The sequence below is a fragment of the Artemia sp. Qi Xiang Cuo genome, chromosome 11, assembly GCF_049724085.1.
Source record: "Artemia sp. Qi Xiang Cuo chromosome 11, ASM4972408v1, whole genome shotgun sequence".
NCBI lineage: Eukaryota > Metazoa > Arthropoda > Branchiopoda > Anostraca > Artemiidae > Artemia > Artemia sp. Qi Xiang Cuo.
Genome location: NC_142804.1, coordinates 14,356,003 through 14,378,550, shown reverse-complemented (window position 1 = coordinate 14,378,550; position 22,548 = coordinate 14,356,003). Strand labels below are relative to the sequence as shown.

Genomic DNA, 22,548 nt, shown 5'->3' with positions numbered 1-22,548 from the left:
AGGGAGAGAGAGAGAGAGAGAGAGAGAGAGAGAGAGAGAGAGAGAGAGAGAGAGAGAGAGAGAGAGAGAGAGAGAGAGATAGAGAGAAGGAAAAAGAGAAAGAGGAAGAAAGAAAGAAAAAGAGAAAGAAAGAAAGAAAGAAAGAAAGAAAGAAAGAGAGAAAGAGAGAGAGAGAGAAAGAGAGAGAGAGAGAGAGAGAGAGAGAGAGAGAAAGATTATATCACGAGGCTAGTCAAGGATTGCAAATAAGAGAGGTGCTACCCCCCTTCCACCCCACATACCCTCTAAATGACTTGATTGTCATTTGTGCTTTATTGAAAATGATATGTATTTCAAACACTGTGGATTTTAGTAGTCAAAACATAGGGAAAAAATCCCCATACTAATCAGGATTACTGGAAAGAACTAAGAATAGACCTAATAATTAATATATGATATTAATCATGAAGTCTGATTATGCCCTAATACATTTATTCTGCTTCGATCCCCCCCTCCCCCTCTAACTCATATATTCTGATACCTCTTCTAAAGCTTGGGCCCGTTCCCTATACTGGTTACCACATGTGCAGATCTTAAGGGGGAAAGGTGATATTCGAAGATTTTTCAAGGAGCAGTCAAAACTGAAAAAAATACATTATAGGCTTCTTTTTTATTTCCTTATTGGGGGGGGGTCCTCCGAAATAATTTAAGGAAGAGGTTCCCTAACGTACCAAGTCCTGCAAATATGATATCTGAACTTTGATCTACGTTTGTTGGGAATAAATCTAAATTTAGACTATTTTGAAATACAAAACATTAAAAGGGTGATAGAAGAATCTTACTGGAGATGAGGCTGGAGTGGAAGCAGGCGAGGTTGGCTGACTAGAAGAAACAGGAGTTCCCATTGCAATGATTTTCTGTTGTTGTTGCAGCATTCGTTGCAGAAGTTGTGTTTCTTCATTAGTTCTATCAGACTTCGATGTCAACATCTGAACGTGTGCTTGTAGCTTTTTAAGTAGCTAGAGTAAAAAAGAACACTTTAACAAAAATTTCTTTACAAAAAAGTCAATAATATTAAAATTTTAGAATCATAACTTCAAATTTGGGTGTTGATCCATTCATCAATTTTTTTTTTTAACTTTTTGTAAATCTTGCCATTACTTTTTCCAAATTTCGGTTTTGACAACATTGTTTACAATTAAACTTTCCTAGTTCTGAATTAATGTGAGAATGAAATTAGCTTTACATATAGTTTAAGTAGTTTTTTCAATATTCTATACAACAAACTATAGTCCCTTTTCAAGAAAATAAGTCATTCATAGAAAAGTAAGGAAAAAAGGTTAAAAATACTCCAGAACCACTGATGGAGCATAGGGTGTCGAACCGGCGTTCAGTTGCTAGGTCTTTTTTATAGTGACAGGCAACAGTCCCTGGTTCTATTTTTGTGGTAGTTTCTGTTTTGTTAAATTTTATTATTCACTTCAATTTATGCTCGTTTCAAGTTTATGCCTATTTTAAGCTCAACTTATTTAAAGACAATATCTCTACCAATTTTCGTTTTTAACATTGCTCTTTACTTTTCTTTGGAAAAGTTTGTTTTTAGTTTAATTTACGGTTGTTCTTTAATTGACATATTTTACTATATGCTCACTGTAGGATTATCTTTAAATTTGAATGAACTTTGTTTGCTTAAGAAATAAAACATTCTATGGTCGTTTGAATTTTATGCAAAATTAAAATATGCAGTCAGAATTTTGAATCATCTATAGTTTTCATAAACTGGGGAATACATATTTAAAAAATACAAATGACCAAATAATACAAAAATAAACTGCAAATTAAAAAAAATAACTGGGCAGAAAACACCATTGTAGGCTATGTAGAATTGCTAGTGGTGAGCTTTTATGGATGGAGGAATTTTGGTGGAGCTAAATTGTTTTTTGTGAATTATATACTTAACACCTCCTGAATTTGCACCCCCCGCCCCCATTTGCGTCAGAGGGGAGGGACATGGCCCCTAAAATCCCTGGCATATTCATTGAAAATGGCTTTTTGTTTGTAATTTTATTTAAACTTTTAAAGAATTGAAAAACGGCCATATTGCTCTTCCCCTAGATTAAAAAATATAAACACATTTTGCCCCCCCCCCTAATATCCGTGGATTGAAACCACTGTGCACTCCTGTATTGTAATATTAGCCTCATCTCAACCTAAACACCAACTTCAATAAGAACCAAACATTAATTGAGAATTGTCTACATAAACTGTTTTATGTTTGAGCTTTTAGGTTGCAATAGACACCTCAAATTAACATTCAACAAGCCATAACTTTTTTCTTCTGTTTTTCCTTCTCTGTTGCTAACGCAGCATTGAAATGTCATAGAAAGTTATTTAAGGCCTTTTTTAAAGCTAATTTTAATATCTAATTAAATTCTAACTTATTTATTTTTTGTTTACATAATAGTCTAAACCAAGGGAGGGGAGCAGTTAAGGGGAGATGGAGCCTCCCTCCTAAAGACACCTTGGAATTTAGCTCATATTTTTAGTCTAATTTAGCTTATGTGTCCGCATTTGTCGGCACACAGGACAATTTTTTGTCGGCATTTTCTTTATATCACCCCTCCGAACTCAAAACCCAAGATGCACCCCTGACCAAGGCAAGTTAATAAGTTACCTTTTGGGGCCCCTTAGAGAGTCAAAGTGGAATTTTCCCCAGAAAAGATAACTGAACTGAGAAGAAAAACATAAAAAGAGGTATCAAGGGATGTTGTTACTTTCTCCCTAGCTAGTGAATATGTAAACATTTACCCAACCGTGATGTTGCTCTTTACTTCCACATTGAAAATTACCAAATTCTGCAATTTTTATGCGTGTATTGTTTCTAAGATTCCGTTTCTTAGAGTTTCGACACTATCGCAACACTTTCGACACTATTGCAACAGTGACTCCTGATTTGAATCATGATTGTGAAGATTTTGATGTATGTAAAACTTCGGTTTTACTGATATTAAGTGAGAAAAAACAAGTTTTTTTAAATAAAAGTAAGAGCAATCTTAGACTTAAAATGGACAGAAATGTTTCATTATTTGAAGGGAGTGTTTGCTCCTTAGCCCCCTGCTCTTTATGCTAATATTCTGTAATGCTATGTCGAAAAGATATGAATACAACAAATGTGCAACCAATTGTCTTTTAAAACATATAAACATGAAACTTATATTGTTTAAAGTAAATGCATGTCAATTGTCTCCTCTTTAATCTTGAGATATTGTGGGAAACAGTTTTTATTTCATTCCAATTGGCTTTGTGTTTGATTCACAAACTTAAGCAAACTATTGAGGCTAAGGAGGGAGTAGCCCTCACAAAGACGGTATATTTTCTGGTCGTTTTAAATTTTTATCCTTGTAATAACAGTCTTTTGCTAATTCTGTGTCAGAAGGATAAATAAAATAGATATTTGTCATTTCTGCTTAATAAAATAAAAGCTGCTCTTGTCTATACTTAATTAAATATATAAAAAAACACGTTTTGTTTCAAGAGCCCTGTTCAGGGGCGTCAATCGGAGGGAAGGGCACTATCCTGCCCCAGCCCTAAAATTTTTTGTCCGTCCTAAATTTTGCAAAATACCTTTGGTTTGTATTTCTGCAGAAAAAATGCATATTTTTTTGTCTTTTTGTAGGAAAATTTGACAAAAAGACAAAATTGCCTCCTCAATATTTTGAAAAATAAATTGTCTCCCTCCTTCTTCAGCCGTTGTTGTAGCACAGTGGATTAGTGCTCTGCTTCGATTCTTGCTGCAACAAGGTTGGGGAACAAGCTTGCTACTTGTAAAAAAAAAAGACCCAGCAACTGAAACGTCGATTCGACGCTCTGTGCGCCAGCAATGGCTCAGGAGGATCTTCATCCTTTTACCCTTAACTTCTGTCATTTTTGTGAATTGACACCATTTTTTATGTTGATTTGTCTTCTAACTGCAGATTTCGTTCTGCATTATCTTTTTTCGTAATTCGATGTAATTCTTGCTGTTGCTTGTCTTGTAACCGCAGGTTTCGTTGTGCTTTATTTTCGTTCGTCATTACCTCATACATTTTTCCCATGCCTTTTGCTTTAGCTATATTTGTGACCATTCTTCATCTTGTATAATTTTGCAACTATCATCAATACCGATTCCTCCAAGGCTTAAAATACTTTTCGTGTGTCTCATTTCAGCAGAAGAGCTATTTCTCCGGGTTTAGCATGAATAACACAAAGATTGTAAAATGTCATCGAAGGTTAGTGCCCTTTGGAGGGGAAAGGACAGGAGGTAGGTATTTCAAAACATCTTCCCAGGGTATGTTTTAGGCCCTCAATTCACTCCTGGAACTTTTATTCATCTAATTCAACTACTTTCCAAGGGTGGCTGGCGTTTACCCCCCCCCCCCCAGAAAATAACCCCCAGTGAAAAATATTCCCTGGGAAATACCACCGCCCATGCAGCTGGTTGGTCTTCAATCACTTTGGACTTTAAAAAAAGGACTATAACTTTCAATTTCTAATCTAATGAGCACACTCCGAAGTTTCTGCAACCATGAGGTAGAAGTTTGGATGAGGAAGGGGCGGTCCCCCTCCTATACAGAATAAGTTCTGCTCATTTTGGGGTGTAATGTATTCTTTATTATCATAATGACAGTGTAGACCAGAAATATTCCAAGAAATCGTAAGTGAGTAGACATCAATTTTACATTTATGGTGCATTTTTTAAACTTTCTATTTTACCCTCCCCACCCGTATTTCCCGGGGGTATTTTCCAGGGTGGTAAACGCCTAAAACCACTTTCAAAGATAGCAACAAGCCCCTGGTCTACGTTAAAAGAAAATACTAAAACAATGGGTTAATATAAACAAGATTCCATTACCGACACAAGTACAAGGTGAACGCACTAAACAAAGGCTCTTCTAATATAGGCTAATCATCATTTCACTCACAAATGCACCCTATGATTCTCTCCTGGTGGTCCAATATGTAGACCTAATTTGCAATATATTGTCTATAATTATAGACCTAATAAATCTTACTTGTTGATTTTGCAGGCTCAACTGGATTGTCTTCACCTGGGGTGGTGGAGCTGATGGAGGCAAGGGCGATTGTCCGTTTGGAACATTTCTTTGTATTAGCTTGGCTGTGTCAGCACCAATATCTCTGATATTTTTTTCGTGATTATTCACATTATCCATTTCCCTTTTAGGCACTATCACTTTTGATCCAAGTCTTGGCTTAAGTTTTGGTGAAGGCTGGCTCAAAGAACGAAGAACTTTACTGCCTTGAAGTGCCTCAAGCAGATGAGAGTTGGTAACACTAGCGTTTTTGGTGTTTTGAATATGTTGAGCATGTGAAACTGGAGTTGTTACTGGCACTGGTGGCTTAACATGGGGGGAGATAGTGGGAGGCATTGTTTCATTCCTGGGAGATTCAATGCTGATTTGAGGGGTAGGAGTTCGCACCTGAAAGAATTGATCAGAATAAGAAAATGGTATACAAGACAATTTTAGCTTCCACCTTAAAAAGTAAAATAGGTGTTTCAGCATAGAAGAAAAAATTAACTTTAGAAACTTCATTTAAAAAAGATTTATTAGTTCCAAACTACTTTCACTTAAAATAACGAATTACCAGCTACTCTAAAACTGTACATTATACCATATACTCTGATACTGAACTACAAAAATCAGCTTTCTTCACATGCTTCATGATCCTCTCTCCCCTTCAGGATTTTCCTAAATTAGTGTCAATTCTTTTCTCTTTGCACAGTGGAGTATTTAAGAGAAACAGCAGAACTCTACAACAGACTCTAATAGGTACAAACTAAAATTGAACTGGGCCAAAGCACTTTTAGTCTATCCTTATCAGAGCCTAGCATGGAGTTTCTTTGTTGCACTTAAATATTCCAATGTACAAAGAGATGAAATTTTTTTAAATAAATTCCGAAGAAAACCTGACGAGAGGTATTCAGAAGTCATTGTTTTGCAGACAAATATTAATAAACTTGCTTTTAAAGATAATTCTTCTTTGAAAAGCTTCTTAAAGGTGATGCAACAACCTTAACTTGCTTTATTTACTACTAATTACAAAATAAACTATATACACAAACAAAAGTAATACTATGCCCTAAGGCAGCCGAGTTTTTAATCTAGTACCAAAGTTTCTTATTATTCTTCTACATTATTCATACCGTATTAGGTTGACTTCCAGAGATACTCGGAATAAAGAGGATGACTCATTCAGGTGCAATTGCTTCAAATAAAAAATGGAATTTTCTTAAATATGAGGGGCTGCTGTCTGCATCACCCCTCCTTCCCCTGTACACTAAAGTTTGTTATTAATTTCACAGATACTACAATTTTAATACCCAAGCACCCCTGCCCCATACTGCCTGGCGTTGTATTGAAGTTTGAAGACAGTCATTTCAAAGCAAATGGTTGAAAGGTCCAAAAGAAAAAAAATGCCTGCAAGGGTGAGTACCACAAAGTGAGTGCCTGATATTTTACAAATAGCTTATATATAGACAAGAAGTTTCATCAATGTAATTTAATAGAAAAAGTGGACATATGACAACTTTGACGAAATCCGAGTCATATATTGATTTTAAATCTGTATGATTAATGGAACAAATCCTATGAAGTGTTTTTAGACCAAAATTTTAATTTGTCCCTGAGAACATTTGAATTGACCTTTCAAGAGAGGGAGAGGGCTCCCTACCTGTTGTGAGGATATGTATGCTTCTTTGGGGTTTACAATCTATATTTAGATGACTTGTGTTCCTCAAGGATGTTCAAGACCAAAAACGTCATTTTTGCGATTCTCAGCATCGACTGACAGTCTCAAAGACAAATGATTAGAAAATTTTCCCAGCACCACAAGGAGCTTCCAAAACAATTTTGGTAAAAACTGATAGAGGATCCTAGATGTGTCGACAGTTCGAAAAGCTAACGAGAGGCTAGTTTAAAATAAAGGAAACCTATAATCTCTGACTAATTGTTAGGCAAAACGCTGTCTACTCAATGTATGTATAGAATAAATAATGTGCATCCTGCGTCTGCAAAGGTTTCAATGAAGGTAGTTAGCGGAACAGGAAACTTCCAAAGCAGTCAATTTATTCAATCAGACTTTTTTGGAGCTGATTTTTAATGTTTCCCAAGCAGGTATACTCAATTGCAGATCCAGGGGACCCCCAAGATTTTTCTTTTCGCCCCCTGTTATTTTTTCTTTTTTGTTACCCTATTTTTAAAATAAATTTGTCAATTTGGTCAATTATCGGCACCTTTGTCACATCGCCCCCCCCCCCTCCAAGATTATGCTCTAGATCCACCTCTGGGTATACTAGAATATTCTCAGGGACTGCCCTTTCATGAGCCTTAAAGAGAAAATTCTGCTCCAGATATGAATATATCTATCTCTGGCGCAAAACGGGAAAACTTAAATGGTTTTTATAAAATATCTGGTAAAGAAGGTGTCGGCTTTTCGTTTCTGTCGTTTATTCAGCTCTCTTATTGAAGCTATACAAGTTATAGTAAGACCACCCAATCAATTCTGAGCAGTTTGGTCACACAAACTACAAAATCATGTAATGGACAAGATATGGTGATTCTTTAAGGTATCAAAGAGCCACAATTGATTCAAGCATTTGCTTCATTCTACTTCTTCATAAATTTTACAAACTCACTTGGAATAATAGCTTTGGGTAGGTAGCTCCTGAACGCCTCGCTCTTTACGCTAAAGCAATAAAAAAAAAGTTGTAAGAAAGAGTCAAAATTTGCCGTACCGAGTACAATAGTGCGAAGGGTACATCCCCTTCCATATACGGAATATTTTCTGTTCTTTTTAAGTTTTAATGTCGCTCCTTACTTTCCGTTAAAAAAAAACTTGTTTTTTTTTTATTTAATTCAAACAGAGCAAGATATAATCATCTGCAAATATATAAAAATTACTATGATTTGGACAATTTTGAACTCTCATCACAAAGCAGCAATGAATTAGTTATCATCATAATTTTGCTGTAATTTAACCCAATGGATGCATTCCATTAGTGAATAAATTTAGAGTTTAAAATATTATGTTTTCTGTCAAATTTGGTAATTTAAATGTCTGATATCTACGATTAATCCCTCCATTACTAATAAATTCCCAAACCAAATTGTCATTTTCTTTTCCCCCGTTTTTCAGGGCGTACCTTATAAAAGAACAAAGCCCTGAAGGAAATCTAAAAAAAATACTGATTTGAGAACATACTACTACTAATACTAATAACTCACTACAGCACCAAGCCGCCAAGGCCAATACAGGTACGCACAGTCCTCCACCATCCAAATCCTTGATCCCAAATAGATCATTCAAAAAGGAGTGGTGATGATACTTCTTTAGTGATAAACCTCTTACTATAAGACTAATTCTCAAATATAAGCTAGTGTTCCAGTAATAGTGCTACATTGCCAACAAGAATAATATAAATGCATGCCATTTGTATTTCAATACAGGTTGGTATAAACATAGTTTGGATTTAACCTGGGGGGAGAGGTATGCAGAAGATTTTCCCTTAGAGGCAAGCGGCAAGACTGCACAATAGCCATTTTCACATCTCAAGTTGAAGATACTCTTTCATGCTTAACAACTACTTGATCAAACAAAGGGTAGTCATTATTCTTGAGGTCTGAAGGGAATTTTTACTCATTTGCTAGGAATTACTGCAATGCAATAGCAACAGCTTGTAGATAGTATACACTCACCTCTTCTTTAACAGGATCTGGCGCAGACAGGTTTGACGATTCTTCCATTGAAAACAAATCTTCATCTCCAACAATCCCTGCATCCTTTAAAAGCATGGACAAGTCTATAGATTTCTTTGTTTCACTTGGTTTCTTAGCGATTTTTTTCACAGATCTTGGCGGGCTGAATGACTGTTGGTTGGGAGATTTAGTTTCTTGTATCACAGGATTTTGCATAACTTGAGCTACCTGTTGTAAAATTTGTGCACCATTTTGCAAAACTTGACCACTTTGTACAGCAATAAATGCAGGTCCGTTTGGAGTCTGCACCTGTTGAAGCTGCATGCCACCTAAACTAGGATGCCCAAGCACTCTCATAACCTGTTGTGCACCACTAACTATATTATTTTGAGACTGTAGAATAATCGTGGGCTGATTCCCACGGGGAGGGCCAGGGCCAGCAGGGGCCGTTGGCTGCCTCATAATAAGCTGCAATCCCCCGTTTGGCTGCTGTTGGAGTATATAACCATTATTATTCAACGGTTGCAAAAGCTGATTCACTAAAACAGCACCACTACTTTGTTGATTTATCACAATTTGATTTTGTTGCAAGTTTGGTGAATGCGACTGCACTGATTTCACATTTTTGTTGATTTGTATTGCCTGGGAGGTCTTTGCCTGAATTGGCTTAGGTAATATCTGCTTAGTTATTTTAGAAGATGATTTTGCGTGAGTATTTGGCATAAGTTGTACAACTTGACCACCAGATACGATTTGTTGCATTTGCATTGTCTGCTGAGTCAAACCAGGATTGGATGGAGGTCTTCCTGGGCTTGGCAAATACCTATACTGAGGGGACATTGCAGAGCTAGGGGACTTTATACTAGCTGGATTACCAGGGGTCAAACTAGGGCTTGGCCTATTTACAGGAGACACAATATTTGTATGAATTGGAGATGGAGCATGCATTTGCTGGTACATGATTCCGTTTTGACTATGAACAACAGACGGATTTGGGAGAGTAACACTTTGAACCTCCATTGGAGAGACAGTCATTGTATGATGGGAGGAGCCAGACTAAAAAAGAGAAGCACTTTAGCAGATAAAATTAAATTTATGCACATAATAATAGGAAAAATATTATACCTTGTAACGAAAAATGAAATGTTTGACGTACATGATATATTTTGTAATTTAAAGATAGCACATAGGCCTTAAGTACTACTACATGCAATAATATGGCGCCTAACCATAGATCCCTGAGGATCCATTTCCTTAAACCTTTTAACCATAGATCCATTTCCTCTCTTAGGATTGGATAGATCCAATCCTCAGGGAGGAAAGTCAGGATTTGTTCTTATACAGACCAAAGCCTTTGTTGACTTTAAAGCAGCTTTTGATTCCATCGACCGCAAGTCCCTTTGGCTGATACTAAAACGAACGAGCCTCCCTGATAGATACTGTCGCCGGTTCAAGGCGCTCTACACTGGTACAAAAAGCTCTGTCCAGGTTAATGGTCACCGAAGCCCACAATTCGAAATAGATAATGGTGTGAGGTAAGGCTGTGTTGCTGCTCCTGATCTTTTCAACGCGGCGATTGATTATGTTATGGATCGAACAACGAATCGGCTCCAATTTTAAATGAAATATGGCGCTTGAGTCCTTGCCGATTGCGACTTCGCAGATAATATTGCCCTGATATGCACTTCCGCAGCTGAACTTGAGGAGCCCTCAATACTTTGTCGGAAAGAGCCCTGAAAGTGGGACTACATATTTGCTGGCAGAAAACAGGAATAATTGTCATCGATCTGGCAGGTAATTCCGCCAACTCACCACCATTCAACGTATCAAGGCACATTATTGAAGTTGTCAAGTCTTTTACTTACCTTGGATCTGCCGTCTCGGATAACGACTCAACTGAAATGGACGTCCAGTCGCGCTAAAGCCGTCTATTATGGCTCGATTATGCCGTTCCGTGTGGTCAAAGCCAAACATCAGCCCAAAAACAAAAATGCAGATCTACAACACGACCGTAACGCAAGTCCTTCTCTACGGTGCTGAAACTCGGCTGGCAGCTGCTTCTGTTAGTGATGCCATAGATGTGGCCCAAACAAACTTCCTAAGATAAATCGGAGGGATCAAGTGGTACGACTTCTTCTCAAACACCCGACTGCTGACACTAACGGATCAGACCCCCAACTCCCGTCAACTCGCCGTAAGAACCACACGGTCGTTCAGCCACTTAATTCGTATGGCAGCCGAAGCACCCGCCAGCACACTTTTCAATTTTGATCCCCCTGAGCATGGGTGGAAGCAACCTCATGGAAGACCCCGGTTCAGATGGAGGGACAGCCTTAGCCAGTACCTCTCCATGATCAGTACTGATCTCCAAGAAGCGCTCACGCTTGCGCAGGACCATTCTGAATGGAAGCGAAGAGTCACATCTCTCTCTACGCTGGACCAGTCGCAGGAGCTCTAAGTCAAGTCGAGTGGCTGAATTTGCGTTCTCGTCAAATAAATATGAAAATTAAAAGTAACAAAGTAAATAACTACCAAATATAATGTTGTAAAGTGCACTCTTAATATTCAGGCAAAATATTTTAACTCCACAAATCAATGGCCTGTAACACTAAAGATAAACTGAGAGAGAGAGAAAAGAACAGATTAAATAATTAAAGAGAGACAACATATTACTTCCCACTATCTGCTTGTATTGTACCACTCAACAAATGAGGGTATAAAAGGATTTACTATACATATAATGATATACCACAGTCAAAAAACAGGACAGTTCTTTGTGCATTTATGGCAATTTTGGGGGCGGGTGGAAATGCGAGATGAAAAATATCAGAAACCCGAATATCAGAGAGAGTCTTAAGCCTAAATCTTTTTTCAAAAAGGATCCATCCTCCCAGCCAGAGTGGTTTGTTTAAAATTTAGCGAGAGAAAGTGGTAGGAGAGACTGCCTTAACTGTTCTATCTTTGAAGTTCTTTTCTATATTGTATCTCGATTTTCTCAATTTCAACATATTCTAAATGAGCTTGAGAAAATTATGCGTAAAGTCGCAGGAGGTGAATGGGTGGGGGGATACAAGACTGGCCAGCTTTGAGAGCGACTTTGTTAACGTGTGGTTGCCACGTGTGGTTGCCAGCACAAGTCAGAACTTTTAGTTTTTCCTACAGCTGGGTATATGATACTTGAGTTTCTTGTGGAATTGATTGTAGAAATGACGTATGAAAACAAAAGAGGAAAGGAAATAATAAATAAAAAATAAAATAAGAAAGATGAGAAAATGAGAACTTGGCTAGCCAGTGGTAAAATGTGAATACAAAGAACTAACAAATATATTGACAAGGACCTCCGCCATGTCGCCTTCAGTGCTAAAAAAACAATCTAACAAAATCAAACAAAATGAGCGTTCAGCTTTTAGAAAATTTATTGTAGAAATATGTGTTTCTGGGGGGGGGGGTAAACCAGGGTACTAGCCTCTGCTGATATGTCTTCTAGGATACCCATTGATTCACTTTGAATATGATTTTTAGAGAAACTGGGCACCTTGTATAATCAAGTCTAGATTATACAAGGAGTTTAAAAGTGTGTAACTGGAAGTACATATTGGGCCCAAGGCCACTCATTACCCCACCCCCTCCACCACGAACTCTTTAGAATGAAGAAAGGCATGTTGCACTTTATTTACAGCAGACTCATGCAGTTTGGCAATTTTTGTCAATAAAGGGCAAATAGGTAGCCCATAGAAACATAGTATATTGATGAGATAGATTTTTACGTGGTGCAAAAACGAGCCTAGTCCGAGTTGCAGACTGACACGAGACAAAGACGAGCTAGGAACAAACTACAGCATTTCACAGCACAAACGGACCAAGTCCTGCCCTGGCACAAAGCAAAGAGTACTTATCAAAGAGCTACTCCGAAACATATTCAGCTACTTGAGTTAATGTTAAAATTTCATTGCGCATAACCTGCATACTTACACATCATTAATATATCTATTTTTGAATATGCTTGCCCTGCATAACACTACTGCATCACTAAGTAATTTGGCAGTTGAATTGAGCCAATTCAAAATAGAGCCCAAGAAACAAAAAGGCTAATATTGTTACTCTTAAAGAAGGGCGGCTCATCCTATGCTTACATATTTTTTTATCTTAACTAACCTGTCTACAGTCATATATTTTTCCTAACTCTTATAACTTGGTAAACACCCAGCCTTCAAGAGTTAATGCATAATCAGTGCCAAGTTATTCCATATTATACTAGTATGTCCAGAAAAAGTAAAAACTTCATGCCAATCTTTACTGAAACCGTCATAAATTCCCAATAATTATTTCCTGTTCATCTATTCATTCCCCCTTGGTTTTATGTTAATTTTTTTTTATTATTATTATGGGAGTGACCTTGGCGTCATCGTTGACTCCCAGTTGAAATTCAGCTCCCACTCACAGAAAATCTCCGCCAATGCTAGCAGAGCTCTAGGCATCATCATACACAGCATCACCAGTAGGAGTAAACACGTAATCACCAAACTATACAAAGGATTAGTAAGACCTACACTGGAGGTGGGGATGATACTGGCCACCCCTTGATTCAAAAAGGACAAGGCAGTTCTTGAGCAAATCCAACGAAGGGCCACTAAGATGATTGTTAGCATGGACAACAAGACATACAGTAAACGGCTGAAGGAACTCAACCTCCCCTCCTTAGTATACAGACGGAAACGTGGAGACATGATCCAGGCGCACAAACTCCTCTCAACCAATCGAGACAATGAGATCCTGGAGATCGACACCTCCCACAAAACACAAGGACACCTTAGACGAATCCGCAAACATCACGCTACAACTGGAGCAAGATGCAATTTCTTCTCGAATCGGATTGAGAACCTCTGGAATAACCTCAAGGAGGACACTGTGGCTGCTGAATCAACAGATGCTTTCAAACGCCATCTTGATGCTGAGTGGAAAAATACACCATGGAAGTTTGACTGGGAAGCACCAGAATCTTCCACCAGAACTTAACCAACTACAACAGTCATCATAAGGAGTGATTCAACAGGATCGAAAGTCCTTATTTCACTCCAAGCTGTGATTTAAGGTAATTAAGGTAATTTATTTTTTTTCCTCCAATCTTATCCCAATTTTCTAGGTTCAATTTGAAATTATTATTTTTAAATTGTTTTTACCATGGTTTTTACAACATAGTTTTAACCTACCATTTGTAGGAGCCACTTTCAATGTATAGTTAGTCAGTTTTTTTGTTGTTTTTTTTTTTCTTAAAAGTAGCTTTGATGTTTTTTACTACTCTGAAAGTTACTCTTGCAACTGATATCTTTTCACTCAATTTTTTATTCATTCTGGAGGTATCTAATCAGGGGAATCTACATTAAAGATATACAGTACTGCATAGCAATTAAGTTAACAATAAATTAGGACACTAAACTGACATCACTGACCTTGGAGAAAATAATCAACTTACCATTTACTGTCAATAATTATGTAAAAATCAAATAAAGTAAAAAAAAGAAGAAAAAACAACTCACACTTCCAGGTCCTAGTATATTCTCCAGATCATTTAACTCACTGAAAGAAAAAAAAAGTAAATTTAATAACAAAACAGTAATTAATTAAAATACAAATATGCTTTCAAAACCTTAACCAGAAAGATATTTTTATTTCTTATTTTATGCATACTGCTCATGATTTGTTTTTGTATAAATTCTAGTAAATTTAACTGTAATGAATTTTTCCCTAAGGGAAGGGCAGAAACCACAAAATGTATTTTTTTAATCTTTTGTTTTCCAGGAGAGGGTAGAACAGACACATTTTATTAGGATAATATGGCCCTACTTGTGAGTGTACATCCCTATCTACAATCACACCTGCATAAAAAGGGGTGGAGATAATATAAAAAAAAACTAGCCTACATTTCTAATTGGTCTAAAGGACCCCCAGAAAAATGTTTACCTGAAAGGTACTTTTTGTGGTTTGACTCTTCACAGGAAAAGTCATTTGGCCATTTTCTCCAGGGGTTCTACCTGTGTGTAATGCAGTCTATTATTACAGTAGATCAAATAGGTATATACAGTCAGCACCTTTAAAAAAACAAAACAGAAAATGCATCCAGCAACAAGAGCACGGTACTGCATCAAAATAAGTATTTTCAACGCAAACATCAAGAATTAAGCATATTTAATGCTCATTCCAAATGATTTAATTTTGTGTTCCCTGAACAACCTTAGAAGAGTTCACCATATCTGTTTTGTATGTGTGGTGCCTATTGCCTGCCAATTTATAGAAAATAAATTAGTCTAAAATTGAACTAGTAAAACCTGTTGCAATAAGGAAATGTAATTCTGAAAAGGCACAACCTACAAATTGATAATACCATGCTGAAATATCTCCTTGTTTTGTCCCTTAAAGTTACTACATACTCCTCCATAAATACTCTTACGGAGAACATGATAAAAAATTTGGCTCCTTTATTACTCAGTTGCTTAATACATCATTGGTCCACCTTATGACCCTTCTATCATCTGTCTTGGCCAAATTTGTTACCCATTGTATCATCCCTTACTGTGTAAAATTGCTTGGGCCATTTTTTATATAGGTAATTAGGGTAAATTAGGTAAAACATAGGTAATTTTATATATAGACGTTTTTATATAGGTGAATATTTGACAATTTTCTTTTGTTTTAGAATCAGACATTAGCTTACAAGAGTTCCTTTTCGCCTTTTTTTCCCTCAAGTTATAAAACAGACCTCTTACATGAATTCAAAAATAGGTCAATTTAGCAACAGCCTACATTTTTGCACACAATTTGAGTCTTCCAAAAAAAAAAAAAAATGTTCTGGTTCTGTATAAATTTAGTGGCGAAGTTTATTATGATGAATTCAATTCTCCTAAACCAAATGAAATAAAACCTCACAAGAGAGCAGTAGATTTAAACACACCTAGAAAAACTTTGGAGACTTTGACTCATCAGTTATTCAAAGGTGGTCAGAATTACAGTTAGAGGAATAGCAATTAAAGAGGTAAATATAGCCAAGAAACTAACACAACTTTGTGAGCATGCCTTACAGCTTTCAAAATAGTTATTAATCTTTGCGGTCAGTAATTAAATTACTGAAAATGGTTTAAAATGTATGGATCTTATACTATTGTGCACAGGATAAAGGTTAAAGTGCCCAATAATTTAGAAAAGAACACAGTTAAGCTTAGTTCTGACAGAGCGCGAATTTCGTATCGCCTAGCGAATTTCGCGTCGCCCCGCGGAAAAATACGCTTCGTTCATCGAAATCTTCGCTTCGCAGCGCTTCAAGCTCAAGTTGAAAAAATTCGCATCGCTATCGTCATTCGCTCCAGAAATTCTGTAAATAGGCCTCACCCACACTTTTTTTTTGGCTTTTTTCTCAAGTTCAAAACTGACTAGGCAAGCAAGCAAGCTGCAGCAGCACTGATGAGTCTCTTTTTTCTTTTACTTTTGAACTGCATTTTCTCAATAGTAAAGAAATTCGCGGACTGTGAGAACTGCATGGTGAATTCCGCAAAGCAGCGCGATGCGAAATATCGCAGAGCGAATTTTGTTCGCGCTCTGTCAGAACTAAGCTTTAGGGAAAATCAGGAAAGACAGAAAGAAGCTGTCCTTGCTGAGTGGTTAGCATGCTAGACCTGAAATCCTTTGGCCATGAGGATAGTGGTTTGGTTCCTGGTGTTGCTGGTTATTTGGTTTGGAATGGGGGTTGATCACATGACTCCATAAGCTCAGCCAAAGTCAAACCAGCTTTAAACCTCGATTCAAAAAAAAACCTCGATGTCAACAAACCCATGTGTTATTATGAATTTCTAATTGTGGATTATTGCCTCAAATAGTGAGTCAAAGACATTTTTCCATACCTAGTGTGTTATTTTCCTTATTAATAGACCCTAAAGGGTTATACTATACTTACTTACCTTGGATTTTTGTTGTGTTTGATTTGTTTCTGGTTGGTGATATATAAGTGTAATTCCCTAGAGATTTCAACGTGTCCTGATTTCGACTTTTCTTTGTCGCTGTTGCCGCTCCGAAGTTGCCAATATAATTTTTTTTGGGCGAATTTGAAAAATCAGCCAAAAAGTCGGCAGCCGAAAACGTTTTGGAAAGTTTGGTTATCATATTCAAAGTCCAGTGAAATTTCGTCAAAAAGCCACCAACAGACCAGAGATTTGAAGATTGTGTGATTTAAATGTGTTTGTCTAATTAGGCTAAACTTACAAGACCTCTGTCAAGAGATTTAGATAGTAAATGATTTCAGCATAGGCTTCAGTCTAGTCAAGGTTACTTTGCTGAATTTCATCGGCAGTCGAGTGAGGATTGGTTGTCTGAAGAATTATCTGGTATCTAAAATCAAATTCTTTTGAAGAATTTTCCATGCAAAGCGAGCCACGAAATAATATTCCCGATAGGTAAACGTACACAGGTTGTAAGCAGAAGAGGGGCGGGTGCCTGCCGCAAGAGCCGTACGTACCTGCTGGTATTTAGTTACCCTTAAATTGCGGGGAATAGGTGAGCAGGTCCCGACGCTTCCCTTATACTTGTGTACGCTATCCAAAAATTGCGTTGAATGCTGTGACGTAAGCAATGGGGACTCTCGTACGCAATGCTGTACTGAATTTCCTCACGCGATCCATGCAAGCGGGGAACAAAATTGAAAGCATTGTTAAGCGAGCTGTGGAATTCTTTGATCATGCTGAAATTCTTAGTGCGAAGGAGAAACTTATAACGCTTGCCAATGAGATTGGTTATGATTACGTCTATCGGAAAACGGCAAACGATTCTGATAATGTGATGGAAATGGCGAAAATCCTAGCCCTTTGCGCTAAAGAGAAAAAGCCCTTGCCTACTTTCGTAATTTTTGATCCGCAGGAAGTGCCCACCTGCCCTGATGAGGTCAGTGCCTGCGTGAGAATAAAAGTAAACGAGATGTGTCGAAAGTTTGATGCCGGATTAGGGGCCATCGCGGATAAGATCAAACTTGCATCTGAACAGTGTGCTCAGCAGCTCGCCGGGGTATCGCAGCAATGTACTACCATAAGCGACGCTATTTCCCAGGGCTCACCAACTCCCCGTTCAGCAGCGAATCCGCCATCAAAGCCACTTTACTCGGTGGTTGTGAAAGCAAACGATATGCCGCCTGAGTTAACGTCCCCACAATCCCGGAAAGACTTCATTGCAAAGGTTTGCCCTAGCGACGTAAGCTCCGATTCTCTTACCCTGAAACGTAGCAACGATGAATGGAAGATTCTTGTCCAGTCTCGAGATGCTGCTACCCAACTTGCAGAAGCAATGAAAAGGAAGAACATAACCACTAAAGTCAAAGTTCCCCAGTTTGTCGGTATCATGAAAAGAGTACCCTCATCAGTTAGCGAGAGTGAACTCTGTCAAATTGCTGGTTGCGACAAAGTGGCACAATGCGGATCTACGAGAGCGTTCAAGTTATTCTATGCAAGTCGACAAACACTTGAAAACGCTATCGCGAACCCGCTGAAGATTTGTTTAGAACTGTTCAGGATTGAAGAGTTCCGCTTTCTACCGAGGAGGTGTTTCAAGTGCCATGCTGTTGGTCATTTAGCAGCTGACTGTTCGCAACCAGAAAGGTGTTCGCGCTGCGGTGGCGATGGTCACAGCTCTAGTAAGGACAACCCATGTAGTAATCAGCAAAAATGCCTAAACTGCGGCTCTAGTAGACACTCTTGCTACCATGCTGCTTGTCCCTTTAACAAAGCCCAGCCTAACACTAGCACGTAAATGGAAAATCGAATATTCTGCTGGAATATGAACGGTAAAGTGTTGGACAGAATCCCCCTTCTAACTGACCTTTCTAAAGAATATAACTGTATTTGCATACAGGAACACTTTCTGACCGATGATAGTGTAAACCTTCTAAAGTTTTCCTCGGATATGCATTACCTCGTTCAACCTGCGCGAAGATCTGGGACTCGGGGTCGTCCCTCTGGTGGCCTAGCCATAATCACGCGCTCTAACTCGGGGCCCCCGTGTGTGTCGAGCAGAATGAATGGTTCCAAGCTGCCAAAATGCATGGCGTGTTTTTCGTAAATGTTTATTTACCAACCAATTACAATGACATCGCTTCAGAAAAGAAGTTTGCAAAAGCATGCCTGAAGCTCGGAAAGTGCCTCCTCAGTTTAGCCCAGAAATCATGCCCTGTTATAATTCTTGGTGACTTTAACTGCAATCTCGACGATCATTCCTGCCCTCGGGCTGTACTATTGCTGAACGCCTTACCAAGCGGATTTGAAGTTGCTAAGAAGGATAAGTGCTATTCCTATATCAGTACCGCAAAAACCGTCTCAAATCTTGATCATGTAGTAACTTACAAACTGGACATAGAGTCAGTCTCGGTTGGATCTGACGGTGCCTATTCGGATCATTTACCTCTCTCTTTTGCAATACCAGCCGTCAGTCCCCAGTGTGCTCCAAAAACCAAGCCTGAACCAGCACGTGATTGGAAAAAAGTAGTCCGTGAGCAGTTCCAGCTCAATTGTGAACAAATTTTGAAGAAAATTAAAGTGCCTTTCCACCTCCTACAGTGGGATTGTGGCCTAACAGAAAGCGAGATACGCCTGCAACTGAACATGTATTTCTACGAAATTTGCCACTCCTTGAGAGTAGCTGAAAGGATTGCTGTCCCATTACGTAGCGTCCGACGTGGGTCGCGAGTGAAAGGATGGGCCTCTAACAGTGAGCTTGTGAAGGCAAGAGCAGCTGCCAAATTCTGGCTGGGGGTTTGGCACGAGTGCGACCGGCCAAGAAGCGGGGTAGTCAATGAATTGCGGGTTTATACAAAACGGCGGTTCGCGAAAGAGCTACGAAAACATCGTAGTAGCCTCAAACGGGAAACAGTTTCAAAAATCATTGAAAACCCTAATTTGGTCTGGAAGCTCCGTGCCAGGCCTGTAGAAAGTACGGGACAAAATGCTTGTGATATAGATGAGGAAATATGGGTAGATTATTTTGCTGCTGAATTCTCCCCACCAGATGAAGTGAAAAATAAAAAGTTTAGCGAAGAGCTCGATCAGCTTATGACGAAAGAGCAGAATTACCTCGTGATTTCTAGTGCGAAAATAACCCACCTTTGTCAAAAATTAAAGAAGAAATTATCCGCCGGTGCCGATCAAATTTGTGCTCTACACCTACTGAGTGGTGGTCCAGTTCTATCGGAGCATTTAGCAATAGCTTACCAAATTATACTAACACATGGTATTGTACCGGACATTTTCTGTTTAGGTGTGATCACTCCAGTTTTGAAAAAGGGTAAACCTGATCATGAACCATCGTCATATAGACCCATTACTGTATCATCTGTGTTTTGTAAGCTATTTGAAAAGCTCATAATTTCGGACATTAAAGCTAGTTGTATAGTGCCTCCCCACCAGTTTGGATTCCAAGCTGGCTTAGGATGTGCCCATGCCTTGCATGTAGTTGCAAATGTTCTACTGGATGCCCACATTTCGAAAGAATGCCTAGCTATAGGAGAATATGATGTACGGCGGGCTTTTGATTCGGGTATCCATTCTCAGAATATGGTTGAGCTGAGAAAGTCCGGAGTTGACCGTGCTATTGTCAAACCCTTGAACGACATGTATAGTAGACTCAAGGTCCGTATTAAACTGTCAGGTAAATTAAGTCGTAGGTTTGCTGTGGTGAAGAAAGGTATAAAACAGGGAGCCGTATCATCACCTGATCTGTTCAACAACAGCATATCGACGACCCAGTCAAAAGTGGCTCCTTGCTGTATTTTTAAAGGCATTGACGTGTCCCTAGTTGGGTTTGCAGATGACCTTCTAAACTTTTCAAGAATTTTGTCTTCTTTGGAATCTAACTTTAAAATTTTGGAGATGGAGTATGATGAAATCGGGTTGAGTTTTAATGTGACAAAATGTGAAGTACTGTTATTTAACTGGAATGCCTCTCAACCCGAAATCCAACTAGGGTCACAGGTGGTCATGCCCTCTAAGTCAATTGTATACCTGGGTCTGCCGATCGGTGAAACTATTCAGCATACACGAGCACTACTTGTAAGGCACATCGAGAAGAAGATCAGGTCAGCTTATGGAGCTTTGGTTTCCTCCAAGCGTAATCTAAATAGGTCGCTGCGTGCACAAATATTTGTTGCTGTTGCCTTACCCCATGTTCTTTACGTTTCGCCGTTCTGGACGTTACTTACAAATTCGAATAAAGTAACTATAAGAAGAATATTCTTCAGGTACCTCAAGTTCCTACTTGAGATGCCATTAAGAACAAGTAATTCTTACCTAACGAGGCGGTATTCAGTACCTGATCCATTTACTGCGGTGGAAGCGTATCTTGAAAAGTACCGTGATAGAGTAGAAGCGAGTAACCACCAGTGGACTGCCATTCTTACATAGTTGTATTATAGTTCCTTCGTGATTATTTTCATTTCAAGAAGTTTCGTTGTGTTTTGTATGTGCGTTTTCTTCTCTTTTGTTTTTTATCCGTCTTTTGTTCAATTGTGACGGGTTTTTCCAATATATTTATTTATTTATTTTATTTATTATTAAAAGGGTGAATGGAGAAATATGGGGAAGGTAAACAGAAAGGGTATGCAAAAACATACAATGGCTGGTCCTCAGCCCCCCCCCTCCCCTACTCTTCCTGACTGAAGGACCATGAAATTGAGATCAGCGCTGCTGATAGGGCTGTAAAGTTAATTTTACCTTAATGAAGGAACTCAAAGAAAAACAAACTAATTAAGCAATGACTCACCTGAAAATATCTCTGTCTCCATCCATCTTCTAGAGTTCTACTTGGATGATACAGGGATCTATTATTGCAGGTTAGATTAGAAGATTATATTTAATCAGCTCTAAGCCCATCTTCTAAATAACAAAGAAAATATAGTTAAAAAGTGCAATATCTATATATTTCACTTATTCATGAAATGCTCCAAATATGGTTCTACATATAAAATGTGCTTAACTAATGAAATCATTAGGGTGCAAAATATACTTATTTTAGCATAAGTAATATGTCAGCATGTCAAATACATGCAATAAAAGTATAAAAGCTAGAGTTAAATCAAAAAATGACAACAAGATTTTATACACAGAATTTGGTCATTTGTCAAAGATAATGATTGAAACGAAACCTAAGCAAAAATTTTGGCGATATGACCAATAGCTGTCCTTACCAAAATAGAAGAAAGATCAAAACAAAGAAAACACTGAGAATAAAAAATGATGAGTAAAAAATTTTGGATACAAGTCTCAAAATATAAATAAAAAATTTCTCAAATCGTCCACTCGATTTCCAGCATTAATCATAAAAACCAGACAATACATCGTTTTTTATATAATTTATATTTCTGTAATATCTTATTTTGCAATTTTTAAATTGTTTGTGCATTATATATAATGCCAAATCATTTCTATTTCAAAACACAAATCTAAGCTTTATATTTTTACCTTCAAATGAAACACAACATTAGGAGCACAATTAATTTCCTAGATGTCTTTATTTTAAAAAAGGGAAAGAAATATAATTCAAGAAACTAAAATTTTATAAGACAATACTTTGAAAAATCTTATATAAACTCTACACTTAAAGAAGGTAACTTAGAATAGCTAGTGGAATTAGCCCAAAATAAGCCCTAATCTTAGATATATATATACTATTCACCACAAAAGCCATATGGGCCATGGTTCACAATACAATAAACAGCAAACAAAAAATTATGACACCAAGAGAAGTAAATTTACAATCACCATTAAAAAAAAAATTGAGAGCCTTATCTTCAAAT

The 22,548-nt window shown here is 37.9% G+C and overlaps 1 protein-coding gene across 2 annotated transcripts in view; it reads right to left on the bottom strand.

The window, feature by feature from the left end:
* The window catches only part of LOC148946667 (uncharacterized), a 61,535-nt gene that overhangs the window by 20,307 nt on the left and 18,680 nt on the right, over positions 1-22,548 (bottom strand). For both annotated transcript variants that reach the window (XM_089096322.1, XM_089096321.1), the window contains exons 2-6: positions 21,516-21,628; positions 14,270-14,309; positions 8,733-9,788; positions 5,031-5,456; positions 822-998 (exon numbers count right to left, since the gene is read on the bottom strand). In XM_089096322.1, coding sequence (XP_088952448.1) covers positions 822-998; positions 5,031-5,456; positions 8,733-9,788; positions 14,270-14,309; positions 21,516-21,541 — 1,725 coding nt within the window. In that variant the 5' untranslated portion in view covers positions 21,542-21,628. The remainder of the gene's footprint in view (positions 1-821; positions 999-5,030; positions 5,457-8,732; positions 9,789-14,269; positions 14,310-21,515; positions 21,629-22,548) is intronic.